General features: G+C 38.3%; 1 protein-coding gene across 6 annotated transcripts in view; it reads left to right on the top strand.

Annotated features, from left to right (window-relative positions):
* The window catches only part of rbfox2 (RNA binding fox-1 homolog 2), a 42,057-nt gene that overhangs the window by 16,640 nt on the left and 10,233 nt on the right, over positions 1–15,184 (top strand). For 5 of the 6 annotated variants that reach the window (XR_014608214.1, XM_084128513.1, XM_084128512.1 and 2 more), the window contains exons 2-7: positions 2,428–2,622; positions 3,925–4,077; positions 4,454–4,507; positions 5,405–5,497; positions 13,969–14,056; positions 14,153–14,209. Coding sequence is in view for 5 of the 6 variants with exons in the window: in XM_084128513.1 (XP_083984639.1) it covers positions 2,428–2,622; positions 3,925–4,077; positions 4,454–4,507; positions 5,405–5,497; positions 13,969–14,056; positions 14,153–14,209 (640 nt within the window). In the remaining variant the exon portion in view is untranslated. Of the gene's footprint in view, positions 1–2,427; positions 2,623–3,924; positions 4,078–4,453; positions 4,508–5,404; positions 5,498–13,968; positions 14,210–15,184 lie in introns of all 6 variants that reach the window. The other variant, XM_084128511.1, reaches the window with a different exon arrangement.

Genomic DNA, 15,184 nt, shown 5'->3' with positions numbered 1-15,184 from the left:
ATTCTGGAATTTCCAACTTTGATATGATGCCTTGAAAAATATTGATATTCGATACCATTTTTGATACCACTGGGAAAACCGCCATATATATATATATATATATATATATATATATATAGAGGCATACAAAATAATGTATCATGATTTTTTTAAATAATTTGGGTAATTTTGTTGTAATAGCTTACACACTGCACAGGGAGGCTTTATTTGAATCGTTGAACTACATTTAGAAAAAAAGGCAAGTAAATAGTCCGTAATAAAATAAGAAAAATTTAACAAATTGCAAACAATAGCACAAATAATATACAATAGAATAAAGAGACAAAATTAAACATGACTGAGTTTTTCTGGCGGGTCTAACAGTAGCATTGAGGTAAGAAATACTACAGAAATTAAAGTAATCAAATGTAAAATATTAATGATTACAAATAGAGTTATTCAGTCAAGAGCAGTGAGTGACTTTCTCTGTCTTTAGTTCTTTGATTAGCATGATGGCAGGAGGTTTATTAGGCTACTGTCACTTTAAGAGCTCATGCACTGATCCAGTACACCGTTACACAACATGCGTGTGAATGCGTCATGAAATTGAAATGATCTACAAAACGGATTCTGAATGAATTCTGTACATTCGGCGCTTCAGGCTGATTCATAAATATCTGGAACAGTAATAAATATGGATAATTGCAGACACAGAAGGAGTGTTTTAAAGCTGCTGAATTCAGAAATGTAGCTCATAAATGTTCGTTGTGGTTCACGGGAAGATCTCAGAGCTATAAATACCAGGATGTCTTTCACTGCGTGTCTCTCCTCGTTCATCTCCCTCTCCCTCTCTCTCCGTTCTCATCCCGCTGCCATGTAGGGAAGAGATGCTGGAGGAGGAATGCAAACTTGACAGAACAGTGTTTTCCCCCTCTCTCTCTCTCTCTCGCGCTCTCTCTCTCGCGCTCTCTCTCTCTCTCTCTCTCTCTCTCTCTCTCGCTCTCTCTCTCTCACTCACTCGCTCTCTCGCGCTCTCTCTCGCTCTCTCTCTGCAGTGATGTGACGTGTGTTTCTCAGATAGATCAGTTCAGCTCAGAATCTCTCCAGAGGAATCTCATCAATGGCTGAATCTCATGAAAACACATTTCAGCTCAAAATTTAATTATATTTTGCATTAAGAAAATGGCCTGTTTTCTCCAATTCTGATTTTTCTGGAAAAAAACCTCCCTTTCATTAATGTAATGCAAGAATAACATTGGTAGTATTTGATAAATTGTCTAATTTATGCTAATTAAAATAATATATATATTTTTTTAATACAGTAAATGCCATAATTTTACTCCTAAATGTTCTTAAAATATATTTTTATTTTTTATGCAAAATGTATTTTTTTGTTTTTTTTACTTTTAGCACATCTCCAATACTATTCCATACTGTAAAAAAACACTCTTATTAATGCAAGAATTAGAATGTCTGTCTGTCTGTCTGTCTGTCTGTCTATCTATCTATCTATCTATCTATCTATCTATCTATCTATCTATCTATCTATCTATCTATCTATCTATCTATCTATCTATCTATCTATCTATCTATCTATCTATCTATCTATCTATCTATCTATCTATCTATCTATCTGTCTATCTGTCTATCTGTGTATATATGTAAATGCATAATACCACAATGTAAACAAAAAACCTAGACTGTCCTAAAATAGATTTTTATTTTCTTTATGCAAAAAATATTTTGAATTAAAGCCTTTTTGTTTTGTTTTTTTTACTGTAAGCACATCCCCAATAATTATTGTCCTGTAAAAACTCACTTTCATTAATGCAAGAATAATATGGTAGAATGTTATAGTGTCTAATGTATGCTCATTAAAATATTTACTTTTTTATTAATACAGTTAATGCATTATGCCACAATATAAAAAAACTAAACTGTCCTTAAATAGATTTTCTTTTCTTTGCAAAATGTATTTTTTTCTCCCTTTTTGATATTCAGTGTGAAATATGTGCTAAATGTGTTTTGATGGAAATCACTCAAATAATGCACAATCATCCAGTGCATTAACACTGATTAAACTAAACGTGATATTTAACGATTATAAAGAGAGGGTTTTGTAGCCGACGTGGGAGTTTAGCTCAGTAACTGCGTGCGCTGCGCTAGCTTCATCTTCTAGCGTATGCGTTTGAGGCCCGTGCGCTAAATTATGCATGAGGGCCTCATTAATATTGAACAGCTGCTGGATCCGCTCGTCACCAGGAAGAAGAGAAACGTAATCTCTCTCTGGCTCTCAGTGCATCATCTCATCCGTGAGAGGAGGAATTCTTTCTCTCTCTCCGTTCCAGTTGATTTCACTTTTCCTGTGTTAATCGAGCTGTTTTTCAGTCCGAGTCGGTGGATCTCGGGTGTTTAACGCTGTCTGTGTGTGTGTGTGTTTGTCCTCAGGGTTCACAGGACTCGATGGGAGCTCAGGAGGGTGTCGTCGCCCCGTTCTCCTCGTTCCCCCCCCCTCCACCTCCTCCCCCTCAGAACGGCCTGGCGCTGGAGTTCGGGGGCGGCTCCATTTACCCCGCAGGGGGTCCGAGCGAGGCCCCGGCAGGAGTTATCAGCAACACCCCCATCTCCAACCCCAGCACTCAAGTAAGTGCTAAAGCTCTTCTGAGCAAATGCTGACATCTGATCTCTCGCACCATTGGCCAGCTGGAACAACAACACACGTGTCCAACGACTTCCTCTCGAACTGTCGCAAACCATTGGGATTTTGTGTATTCGGCGTTTCAAATCAATTCGCGTTTATTTTGTATTGCGCTTTTCACAATACACATCATTTCACAGCAGCTTTACAGAAAATGTCCATTACAGTTTAGAGTGACCTGGGGAACACTTTATTTTACAGTGTCCTTGTTACATATATTACATGTACTTACCATAGTAAAAACAGTAAATGATGCATAATTACATGCAACTAACCCTCAACTAAACCCTAACCCTATAGTAAGTACATGTTAATTATTATTACTCAGGACTTAAATGTATAATACCGTCATCTGTTATCAGAGGTAACGAAGTTATGTATTTCAGAAATGTTCATATACAAAATCACAGTTAGCTAAAATTGTATTAATTTAAACAATAATTTGGCCAGCTGGAACAACAACACACGTGTCGAACGACTTCCTCTAGAACTGTCGCAAACCATTGTGATTTGTATATTCGTTACGGTTGGGTATCGCTTGAATTTTAACGATTCCAATTTCGATTCTGCTTATCGATTATTTTCGATTCCTAATTTTGATTCCAGTAAGATAAAAAAAACAAAAACGTAGATATCATTCACATTTAGTCTTATTGCAAAACATTTAATTGTAGCTGAATATCATGAACACAAATCCACAGGCTAAAGAACACTCACATTTTCCTGTGGTTTAAAAATACTTTAGAAAAACGACTAGCCGAACTAATGTAAATCTCAAGCATTATTAAAGACAAGTAAACACTCAGTCATTAAAAAAGAACAAAGAATTAGCAATCGCAAAAAAAGTTACAGCTGAACAAAGATATGATTGAAATAGTGTTTTAATATTTATTTAAGAGTTATTCAGGTTCAGAAACTGTAATCAAATGTAAAATAACACTGCACTTTATAAGTAAAATATACATTACAAATATAGTTACAAAAGTTATTCAGTCAAAAACGAGTGAATTTTCTCTCTTTTGTTTGATTAGTGTTATTATACAGACGGCTGCTGTCACTTTAAGATTTGCCCAATATAGCGCGAGTCGTCTCGAATTGAAGTGAATTGTTTAAAGTAATATTGAAATGCTCACAGAGGAATCGAAATTTTAAGCTTTAGAACAAGTATCCGATTCCTGAATTGAATATTGAATATTCTTCCAACCCTAATATTCGTGTGTGTGTGTGTGTGTGTGTGTGTGTGCCAGCTGTCAGACGGCTCTCCTCAGGCGGACGGTCAGTGTGTTTCTGCCGGTGGTTCGGGCAGTGACGACTCCGAGGCCAAAGGGACCCCGAAACGCCTCCACGTGTCCAACATCCCCTTCCGCTTCCGGGACCCGGACCTGCGGCAGATGTTCGGGGTAATGCAGCTTTTTACGGCTTATTCATCAGATGCTTTTAGAAACAACAAACTGTGACGTGTAAAAGGGACAATTCTGCCCCCTGGTGACCGACTTTGTTAGTCAAATCAAGTCACCTTTATTTATTTATACAGCGCTTTTTACAACACAGAGTGTTTCAAAGCAGCTTTACAGTGAAAACAGGAAAATAATGCAACAAAGTTTGTTTCTAGAAGAAAATAGCGTCAGTCCAGCTTTAGTACGTTCAGTGATGGGTCATTTCTGTTGTAAATGCAGCTCTTCTTTTATACTCAAACAGCTGTGTGTTTATGTTGAGCATTCTCTCTCTCTCTTTCTCTCTCTCTCTCTCTCTGTGTGTGTGTGTTTGGTATTTTAGCAATTTGGAAAGATTCTGGATGTGGAGATCATTTTCAATGAGAGGGGCTCAAAGGTAAGAAACTGCTTTCAATCAAATGCATTTAAACTAGTGCTGGGCAATGATTAATCACATCCAAAATAAAAGTTTGTTTACATAATATATGAGTGTGTGCTGTGTATAATTATTTTGTGTATATATAAATACACACTCATGCATGTATACATTTAAGAAAACATACAGTATATACATGCAAATATTTCTACAATGTATACATGCATATATGTGTATTTATATATACAAAATAACTATACACAGTACAGACACATATATTATGTAAACACAAACTTTTATTTTGAATGCAATTAATTGCCCAGTACTAAATTAAATATAATGTAGAATATAGTGAGATGTTGTTACAGTAAAGGAACAGTTCACCCAAATGAACTAAAATCATAATTTACTCGTCGTGATTCTGATGTTTAGGAGAGCGCTCTGTCTAATTCAGTGAAGTCAGATGGTGACTTGTACTAACAGCTTTCAAAAATGACTAAAAGCATCATATAATAAAATGTGATTTCAAAATCATCAATTCTGGGGAAGTTGGTGCATATTATCAATAATAAAAATGTTTTTGCTCAAAATATATATTTTTAGTTTTTTTTTGTTTTTGCGTATCATGTGTTTCCATTTTTTTTTTATCACAAAATGTGCATAAAAAAGCTCCAAGAGCAATAAAAACCCATAGCAGTCCATTTCACTCGTGTATATTCTGAAGTCACATGATGCTTGTGTGAGAATAAATGACGATTCATTGAATTCCTCAACGAGCAGCGTGAACGTTCTGCTGGACATCTGCTTTCGTGCTCTACACGTTTGGAGCAGTTTTGGGTGAATCGTTCCTTTAAGCCGAGTGTGTTTCAGAGGTCATACGCTTCATGTGTGTGTGTGTTCCTCTCCGCCGTGCTCCAGGGTTTTGGTTTTGTGACGTTCGAGACGAGTGCGGATGCAGAGAAGGCGCGCGAGCGTCTCCACGGGACCATCGTGGAGGGACGGAAGATCGAGGTGAGAGTCTTTCTCTTTCTGATGTTCCCATTTCACACCTTAACTGACCTAATGTGTCCTGGAAGATGCTCAGCTGTGTGTGTGTGTGGCATTATGGGAAGTGTGTGTGTGTGTGTGTGAGCTTAGCAATGCATGGTTGCATCTCTACTGCAGTCCACTGTAGATTCTGAGTTTCTCGGCTGTTTTTGGATTGGTTGTTGTCTGGCTGAGTGTTGGTTATTAACAGCATGTGATTATTTCTATTGATTTGTTTATTTGTTTTGAGTTCATCATGTTTTGTACTGAGCATGCTCACAGTTAGCCAATCACATGCGTGCGTTTGATGCTGTCTCTGTTTCTCCTGGTTTGAATGGCTTTTTTGTTCATAAAACATTTGCTTGGATTCTTACGACACTTGAGGACTGTCCGATGATTCTGAATGCTTTTCACAAATTTGGTGTTGTACCCTTTATATGGCATACGTGTGCATACTGTGAGAAAACGGCTCACTTTTCAGATGCTTGTGTACTTGTTTTTTAGTGCATTTGTAGATTGTTCTCTGAATCTGGGAGATGAGACGAAGCTTGTTGCTTGCTGTGTGTGTGTGTGTGTGTGTGTGAGAGCGGTCGAGTGCTGCATGGAGCCGCGTGTGTTCCCCCTCGTGAGGCCCAGCGTGTTGCAGTGCTGGTTTTTCTGGGTGTTTTAATAGTTCTTGAACTCCTCCAGGGGTTTCCACCTGCATGACCTCGAGACGCTGCCTGTGTGTGTCTCATAGACCGGGGGAAATCATTCGGTTTGTTTTTATCCTTTCTTTTTTTTGTCACCTCAGGCTAAGTCATTTTTATTTCTAAATTAATTGGGAAGTGTGTTTTAATCAGGACTAATGGTAATGTTAGTGTGTAGATCAGGGGTGTCAAACTCCAATCTGCCGGAAATGTTGCGTCATGTGGGTCGAATGTTTTCTTTGTTTCAGTGACCGTCGTCCAGTGCTGTATAACCGACCGCTCAGCTGGGAAACCCGTTAGTAAAGCTGCGTTCGTTCGGTCTCTCTGCCGTCTCTACAAGTATGATCATAAAATAATACAGTATTGCACATTGATCTTATTTTTTACATGGTAAGTAGCTGTTTATTAAGGGGATAATGTACAGTCGGCTACTCGACCAGTCAGAAGTTTTGGATCGGTAAGATTTTTAATGTTTTTCAAAGAAGTGTATTCTGCTGTCAATGGCTGCATTTATTGGATAAAAAAAACAAAACCAAAAAAAAAACAGGCATATTGTGAAATATTATTAGAATGTAAAACAGCTGTTCTATGTGAATATACAGTAAAGAGTAATTTATTCCTGTGATCAAAGCTGATTTTCAGCATCATTACTCCAGTCTTCAGTGTCACATGATCCTTCAGAAATTATGTTTTGATGCTCAGGAAACTTATGATTATTATCAATGTTGAAAACAATTATTTACATCTTTATTTCAGGATTCTTTGATGAATAGAAAGTTGAAAAGAACAGCATTTATCTGAAATCTAAAGCTTTTGTAACATTAAACACTACCGTTCAAAAGTTTAAGGTCAGTAAGAATTATTATTTCATTTTTGGGGGAAGAAATAAAATAAATTAATACTTTTATTCATCAAGGATGAATTAAATGGATCAAAAGTTACAGTAAAGACATTTATAGTGTTACAAAAGTTTCTATTTCAGATCAATGCTGTTCTTTCCAACTTTCTGTTCATCAAAAAATCATGAAAAAAATGTCAACACTGATAATAATCATAAATGTTTCTTGAGCATCAAATCATCATATTAGAGTGATTTCTGAAGGATCATGTGACACTGAAGACTGGAGTAATGATGCTGAAAATTCAGCTTTGATCACAGGAATAAATTACACTTTACTATATATTCACATAGAAAACAGATGACTTACATTGGAATAATATTTCACAATATTACTGTTTTTTTGTATTTTTAATCAAATAAATGCAGCCTTGGTGAGCAGAAAATCATTAAAAATCTTACCGATCGAAATCTTCCGACTGGTAGTGTACATTATCACTTACTTAATAACCAGTACTGTGGTGAAACTAGATTGATTAATTCCATTCAAATTCCTTTTTTAATGTAATCAGACAATTTTACTCTTGAGATGTTTAGCTGAAGTATCTGAATGTATTTTATATTTTTTGTTTAGTTTTCTTGTTATTTGTTAGATAGCCCTGCATTCAAAACTAATAAAATGCATAAATACTAATTTCATTCCCTGGAGGCCTCGCATGTGAAATCAGTAATCAGGAAATATAAATCAAACAACAAAATTGACAAGTCATCTTAAAAGTGAGCCTCTCCTCAGTCAGTCCAGAGCCGCTCTGAACCACATCCATATTCTGCATGCAAGACTCATTCAGTGGAGGATTTTGTGGGATTCTTTGCTCGTAACATTTTTCATTTGTCGTCCACAGATTCGGTTTCAAATGTGCACATGAACCAAAAGCTGCATGCAAATAAAAAGGTTCTACACGTAAGCGTTCATATGTTCTGCTGAATTAGCAAAAAAGGGAATATTCTACCCATATAACCAAAGCTGTGTTTTTAAGCGTAGCATCTTTGATTGTGTTTGGCACCCCTGGTGTAGATGCATGATGCCTGTTGCTCTAGCGCCCCCTGGTGTCGTGGCTGTTTGCATGGGAGCGCAGCGCGACAGCTTCATTTGGGTTTGCATGAGTCTGATTAGTTTCAGACCATCAGATTCATTGGAAAGCGGGAAACGGGTTTAATAGGCAGCAGCATTTTATATACAAATATATATATAACGGAATCATTTGGATTTGCTTTTTTGAATGCCATTGAAATATATTTATCATGATATTTTGCTGTATGTAATGACACCCTAATGTTTGTTTGTGTTTTCTGGAGAGCAGATCTGTGGAGAGAGCGATGCACAATCATCAACCTCTTCACTCATCTCTCTCTCTCTCTCTCTCTCTCTCTCTCTCTCTCTCTCTCTCTCTCTCTCTCTCTCTCTCTCTCTCTCTCTGGCCAGTCTGCACTCTCACTGTGTTTCCTGTCTGTTGCATCACTTCCTGTCCCTGTGTCTATTTATAAACCCTCTGATGTTACTGTCTAGGCCCCTCCCCTGGGTGATGTCATTAGTCCGGCATGTTAGACTCACAGACTGCTCTCTTAGATGTACCTCCATGTCAACTTGCTTCTATTTTGGCCCGTAAAGCTCCAGCTTTTTTGACTCAGTCGCAGATTCGCTCTGTGCTGCATTTCACTACGTGTGTGTGCGTGTGTGTGTGTGTGCTTGTCGAGTTCCTCTAATCATTCGTCCCTTTCTCCTCCTCCTCTATGACACAGACGAATGCGGCTGCAGGCTCTTTAGCACTCCTAAAGCAACAGATTTGATCACCTGAAGATTTGTCTTGTTGTTGTTTTAAGTCCGTGTGAATGTCTGCCTCAGAGTTTCCCCACGTCCGGTGAAGACTTCTGAGTTCTTCACTGGACTTTGCTTTTTTGTTTTCCTCTCCTCTTTTCTAGTTGTTCACTCATTCTTTGCATTTGGTTTGTTTCTCTTTGGTTTGCTCTTCTCTTTTTTTTCTTTTTTTCTTCTTTTTTTGGTTCATTTTTCTCCTTTTTCCTTTCTGTTCCCTTGACGATTTCTGTGTTGTTGTTATTGTTGTCAGTCTCCACGGTAACTGCTCGCGTGTCGTCACGCCGTTTCCTGGCTCATGGTAAGTTTGTGTATGTACGGCTTCATCCCTGATCAATCCCACCAACTCAAACCCCCTGAGATCTAAACTCCAGCCCTCCCCAGCTTTACAAACTGTGGTCTTTCGCTCTTTTGCACTGATTAGCTTGTTGAGGGATCAGAGATGCGTTAAAGCCCTTGCGGAGACGACGGCAGCCCTCGTCCTCGTTACGAAGTTTGGCCGAGCGCATCCAGCTAGTGGCGTCTGTTCGCGGCTAGCGCAATCGCATCTCCTCCCTGAGGTCTGTCCTGATATTCTGTTCATCAGAGGCATGGGGGAAAAGAGCTTTATGAAATCATGTCTATTATAGTCGCTAAGGACCACAGAGTACTGACAGAAATGATATTCCCTCCCCAGTGCTCGCCATTGCTCCTCTTTTCTCCATCGCTCTCATGATCATTAACACTTTTCCCACGCACTGACATGGCTGATATGAGACTGTCACACTAAACCCCTCCATTTCTCTCTTCCACATCATCATCATCATCATCATCCATCCATCCATCCATCCAATTATCTATCCTGTGGTTCTAATGAGCTCTCGTTAGGGGGGTGGGCGTTATGACCAGAGTCTCGGACCAACCGTACACATCTATAGTGTGGGTCACAAATTTTCATTTGGAACTTAATGGGTGCAAACCAACATATCAGATCATTTAACAGACGAGTGATGTGGAATCTGCGTCATTTGACTATAGCCAGACCTGAGGCCGGTTGCACCAGCCGTGTTTAAGCACCGAGTTACAACTTGCACAATGCTTAATATTTTTTGAGATGCACCATTAAACTTATGCCGGGTTCAGACTACACTAAATCAGCACAATCCTCTTAGGGTGTCGTGATTCGTAAATGACAATGGCCGTCGGGTGTGTGATATTGACAAAATCTATTTTCCGGGATCATATCAATAAAGCTGATTAGATGATATTTTGCTGAGTGTGTTTGTGTTGGTACCTTTGCATGTTTAGGACGGCCGTGGACAGAGACTCTTAAAGTTTTGAAAATCTTCATGTTCAGTGTGGTGCTGCAGTGACCGAAATGATCTTTTCCAATAATTTAGAATAATAGATTTTTAAAGTCCCTCTGTAGTCAATAATTTTATCCCTTAAAACTCATCTTTGATCACCAAAATGACATATTTAAGCATTTTTTCCTTGAAAAAAATCTTCATGGCTTAAAATATCTTGAATGTAACTCGACACCCTTGCCTCATTTAGTATGCATGGTTCTATGAATATGCAAATGAGCCCCGCCTCCACTCACTCAGCTCAGAGATCCACTGGTTGACGATCACACGTTGATCTGATTGGTTACAAGGTAGTTTGTGACGTCAGAAACACCAGCGATTTCAAAGCGTGTTTTTGAGACTGTCTTTGGTTCACTGCAGTTTTAAGGAGAAAATACTCAGCAATGGAGTCGACTTATGAATTTACACATGTTTTGTCTTAAAGCAGATTAAAAATATAATGTTTTAAACATTAAAACGTTGAATATTGATATTGATGTGAAATTAAAACTGGCAGTAGGTGACAGCAAGTCTCTGTTAATAAGTGAGTCATTGAATCATTCATTCAGCCGATGCATTCAAACGGATGATTCATTCAGGAAGGAAGCATTTGACTGTCTTGATGAGTGAGTCATTGAATCATTCATTGAACCAATTCGTTCAAATGGATGATTCATTCAGGAAGGAAGCATTTGACTGTCTTGATGAGTGAGTCATTGAATCATTCATTGAACTGATTCGTTCAAACGGATGATTCATTCAGGAATGAAGCATTTGACTGTCTTAATGAGTGAGTCATTGAATCATTCATTGAGCCGATTCATTCAAACGGATGATTCATTTTGTAAGGAAGCATTTGACTGTCTTAATGAGTGAGTCATTGAATCATTCATTGAACCGATTTGTTCAAACAGCTGATTCATTCAGTAATGCATCCGTCTGTTGCTCAGAAACGCAATGTGAAGAAAAAGTCATACAGGGCATCTTTGTCCCCATATCTTGAATTTTGAGGGCATTATAAATGTATTTTAATAGACTAAATCATACAGTGAAAGCGTGCGCTCTAACTGCACACTAGTGTAGCCTACTGGACTACATCACGTAGTGTATGAGTGAGAGACTTACTGGATAATGTCGTATTGCACATCGTTAAAACGGCAATTACGATATTACCGTAGACGATATATACAAACCTCTAGCATCGGGATGCTATAATTGATTTTCATCTGGTATAGTGTGTCATAGTGGACGACAACCAACGCCGCGTCTGCAATGCAGTGTGCAACATCAACAGAAACACTAGCCTGTTTAATTTTTCCATCACATCTGTGACGTCGACCAATAGGAGCACAGAAGCTGATCCGTACACAGCTTTCAAACATGGCGAAACGAAAGAGAGCCGATGGTATTGGTGCTTCTAGGTGGAATTATGCGGTGGACGCTGGTGGGATAAACGCTGGCGAACAATAGCAGAGGTGGTGAGTACTTGAATTAGCATTAGGCTAGTACAACCATTGTTTGTTCACACACTAATGAAGTCAGACGCTAGTTTCCATCGCACATCGTTTAAAGCGGCTAGCGATGATTGATTGGTCGGGAAGCAACGTGTAGTCTGACATGTTTCTTGTCCACGACACACGGATTCAAAATCGCATAATTCGACACAGTGATTATCGTAACAGACCAAAGTATTGTGTAGTCTGAACCCGGCTGTAATTTAAATATAACTATGTATAAACTAAATATTAATGCAAGCCTCTGACCAGGACTAATGGCTGGAATAAAACTGTTCACAACGCTTTTCACAATACATATCATTTCAAAGCAGCTTCATAGAAAATCATGATGTTAATGTTTATAATATCTTCATCCCTTATAGTCGCGTTCAGCAGATTAAAGCCGAGGGATAATAGTTCACATTTTGCATCAATACAAGCAATCAAGGAGTCGAGATTTGCTATATCTGATGTCATTAGTTTTTTGTGTCAGTATTTTTTCCTCCTTAATTTTAAATAGTTGCTGAATGTCATAAAAATACAATGCTATTTCATAATTAAGTATTGTATTTCAGTGTAAACCTATTTTTAACAGTTTTTATTAAGAATTAAGGATAAACTGAAATCCACTGCGTTTCGACAGAACTTCTGCTCGTGAGTTTGAAGGCTGCGATTGGATCATTGAAGGTAATAATGGTATATTTTGTGACTGCATTACTTTGACTAGCTACTCTCTGACTTAAGAACTAATAGTGCAACCAAATTAAGTAGAGAATTACTTAAAAACTAGCTAGTAACTAAGCTTCTAATGTGGATTAACATTATAGTGTAAGTAAGATCTTACAAACAGCGGTGCAACCCGAACTCTGGAGGATCATCTGAGATCATGTCACTCTCGGACGGGTTTCTTTGGTATAATCTCTACCGATTGATGTCTTATGGTCATAGCGCCCGGCCCTAACATGCATCTTTCATCTCATTTGTGATTGTTTGGATCACTCCATCACGCTTCCACCAGTTCAGGCCCAGATATCTGCTGATTATTGCACAGCCTATGAGCCAAAAACGTCCCTAAATACACACACATCGAAATTGTTCCTCAGACGATATTTCTGCCCTTATATTCATGTGAGGATGAGCGACTCAAGCTTGTTTTGGTCTTTGGTTATGGACGGACTGTGTGTGTGTGTGTGAGTGTGTGTGTGTGTGTGTGTGTGTGTGTGACGGTGTTTGCATATTGGTCTTCAGCGTGTGAAAGAACCGTGTTGATGCCTGCCGGTGTTTTCCGTCTTCATGATTTCATTTATTGTGACATGTAGCATATGCATCTCTCTCTCTCTCTCTCTCTCTCTCTCTCTCTCTCTCTCTCACCCATAAACTCCGTCACTCCTCACAAGGTCTGACAACAACCAATCACAGGCTTCCTTTCATTTGACGCACTTTGGTGTACTTGTTCATGACAAACTGGATGGCTTTTTGAGTTTGACGTTTCTGATTGGGTGGATTGTTCTCTCTCTCTCTCTCTCTGTCTGTCTGTCTCCCTCTTTTCTTCTCCCGTTTTTGTGGTTCCATTGAATGTCGACTGGCTCTTTTTTTCTTTTCTTTCCTGCATCCCTCTGTTTCTGAACATCCCCCCCTTCTCTCTCGGTATGATGTGTTGTTTTCACGAGGGGGCGGGATTAAGCTGCAGAGTATTTGGATTGGTCCATAGGCTGCATCTGATGCTTGCTGATTGGCTGATATGCTCATTTCTGGTTAATGGACTGTAATTGGCTGAATGTGATTTTGCTAAGAGCTGTGCACAGTGTATTGATTTCGTCATGTGTGATCTCTTTGTTTCTCTCTATTTATCTCTCTCCTCCATTTTTAGCAATGGAATGCCCTGTTTTTCATTTTGCTTTTACGCATTGATTTCTGGGTTTTTGTGTTGAATGTTTGAAAATCAGTGGGAGTTTTTTGATGCATGAAGCAATATAAGGGAATATCAATGAGTCCACAATTTCTGCTGTAAATATAGTTCAAAGAATTGATTATCGAATGTCTTTTATTTTGAGATTTGGGTGATCTGTGAACTTCACTACATGTAAATATCGTAATGCTCAGTGATCTTCACATATTTAGTCCTCTAACTGTTTGCAGAATGACGTTTGGATTAAAACAGCTCTAGTTTTGAATGCACCAGTGCTTTTTCTTCTTCGTCTCTGATCAGATTCTCATTCTGTCTCTGTTGAACAGGTCAATAACGCTACGGCTCGAGTGATGACCAATAAGAAGTTGGTTAGCCCGTATGCTAACGGAGAAGGACTCAGTACACTGCCCTACGGTAAAACCACCTCACCACGGTTTTTGAGTTCTTCTTCAGTTGTTAGCAATGAAGCCATGCAGATAATCGGAGGCTTTTCTCTGTGTTTGGATGCAGCTGGGTGGAAACTGAGTCCCATGATGGGCGCGATGTACGGACCGGAGCTCTACGCAGGTGAGATGTTTGGCCCTGTATCTGACCTGAGATCTGAGACGACGGCCGTTTCTCGATGTGCAATATTGCCTCCTCGTGTTCTCGTACTACGTCATCATCAACCTCCAAAGATATAATCAAAATCATTCCAATAATGGAAAGCACATGTATAGAGGACTCATGAAGGCTCCCGGATGTGTTCTTGATATCGAGGACGAGAGGATCAAACCGTTTAAAATCCCAGTCATCGTAGACGGATGACGTACGGAAGACTGTACGATTCGTCATGCTCGAGATTCCTGCAAATACTTTTGTTGTATTACTTTTGGCTTGTTCTACTTACTACTTGTTATTACTTATTAATAACAATTATTATACTATTATTAGTAATTATTATTACTTTTGGCTTGTTGTTTTATTTGGCACAATTTAAAGAGAGTGAAAAAAAAAACATCAGCACTTTTTATTGCCATATAAATAAATGATCTTTGACTGCACAAGTAACATTAAATACATTTAAACAATAGTTACTCGTGTCCACAAATACACACGATAAAAATCGAATGATATGAAAATATGTAAGTAAATATTTTAATAGGTTATGACTAGGGCTGTCACTAACCATTATTTTGGTAATTGAGTAATTGGTCAATTTTTTTGACGGATATTATTTAATCGGATATTTTTTGTGGTAATAAATATAGACCCAAGCAAATACAAACAATAACCTTTAAAAGACTTTAAAAACACATTTAATAACAATGAGGCAATAATATTTGATTCAAATAAAGTATTAAAAGAAAGTAGTCATATAGTTTTAGAGAAAAACACGGTTAAAATACATAATATAATATACATACTATAAATAATTAACTTATGTACATTATGTATATAAATGCCTGCAGAGGGCGCCAGCGAGCTCTTGGTTTCGCACTCGCAGCGTTTATCATCAAACCCTTGATTAATATTGGCCAAATGACATTTAATTCAAATGTT

This window comes from Abramis brama (assembly GCF_963993115.1).
Source record: "Abramis brama genome assembly, chromosome: 11".
Taxonomy (NCBI): Eukaryota; Metazoa; Chordata; class Actinopteri; order Cypriniformes; family Leuciscidae; genus Abramis; species Abramis brama.
The sequence above is the reverse complement of the archived record's forward strand: the minus strand, read 5'-3'. Positions and strand labels throughout refer to the sequence as shown.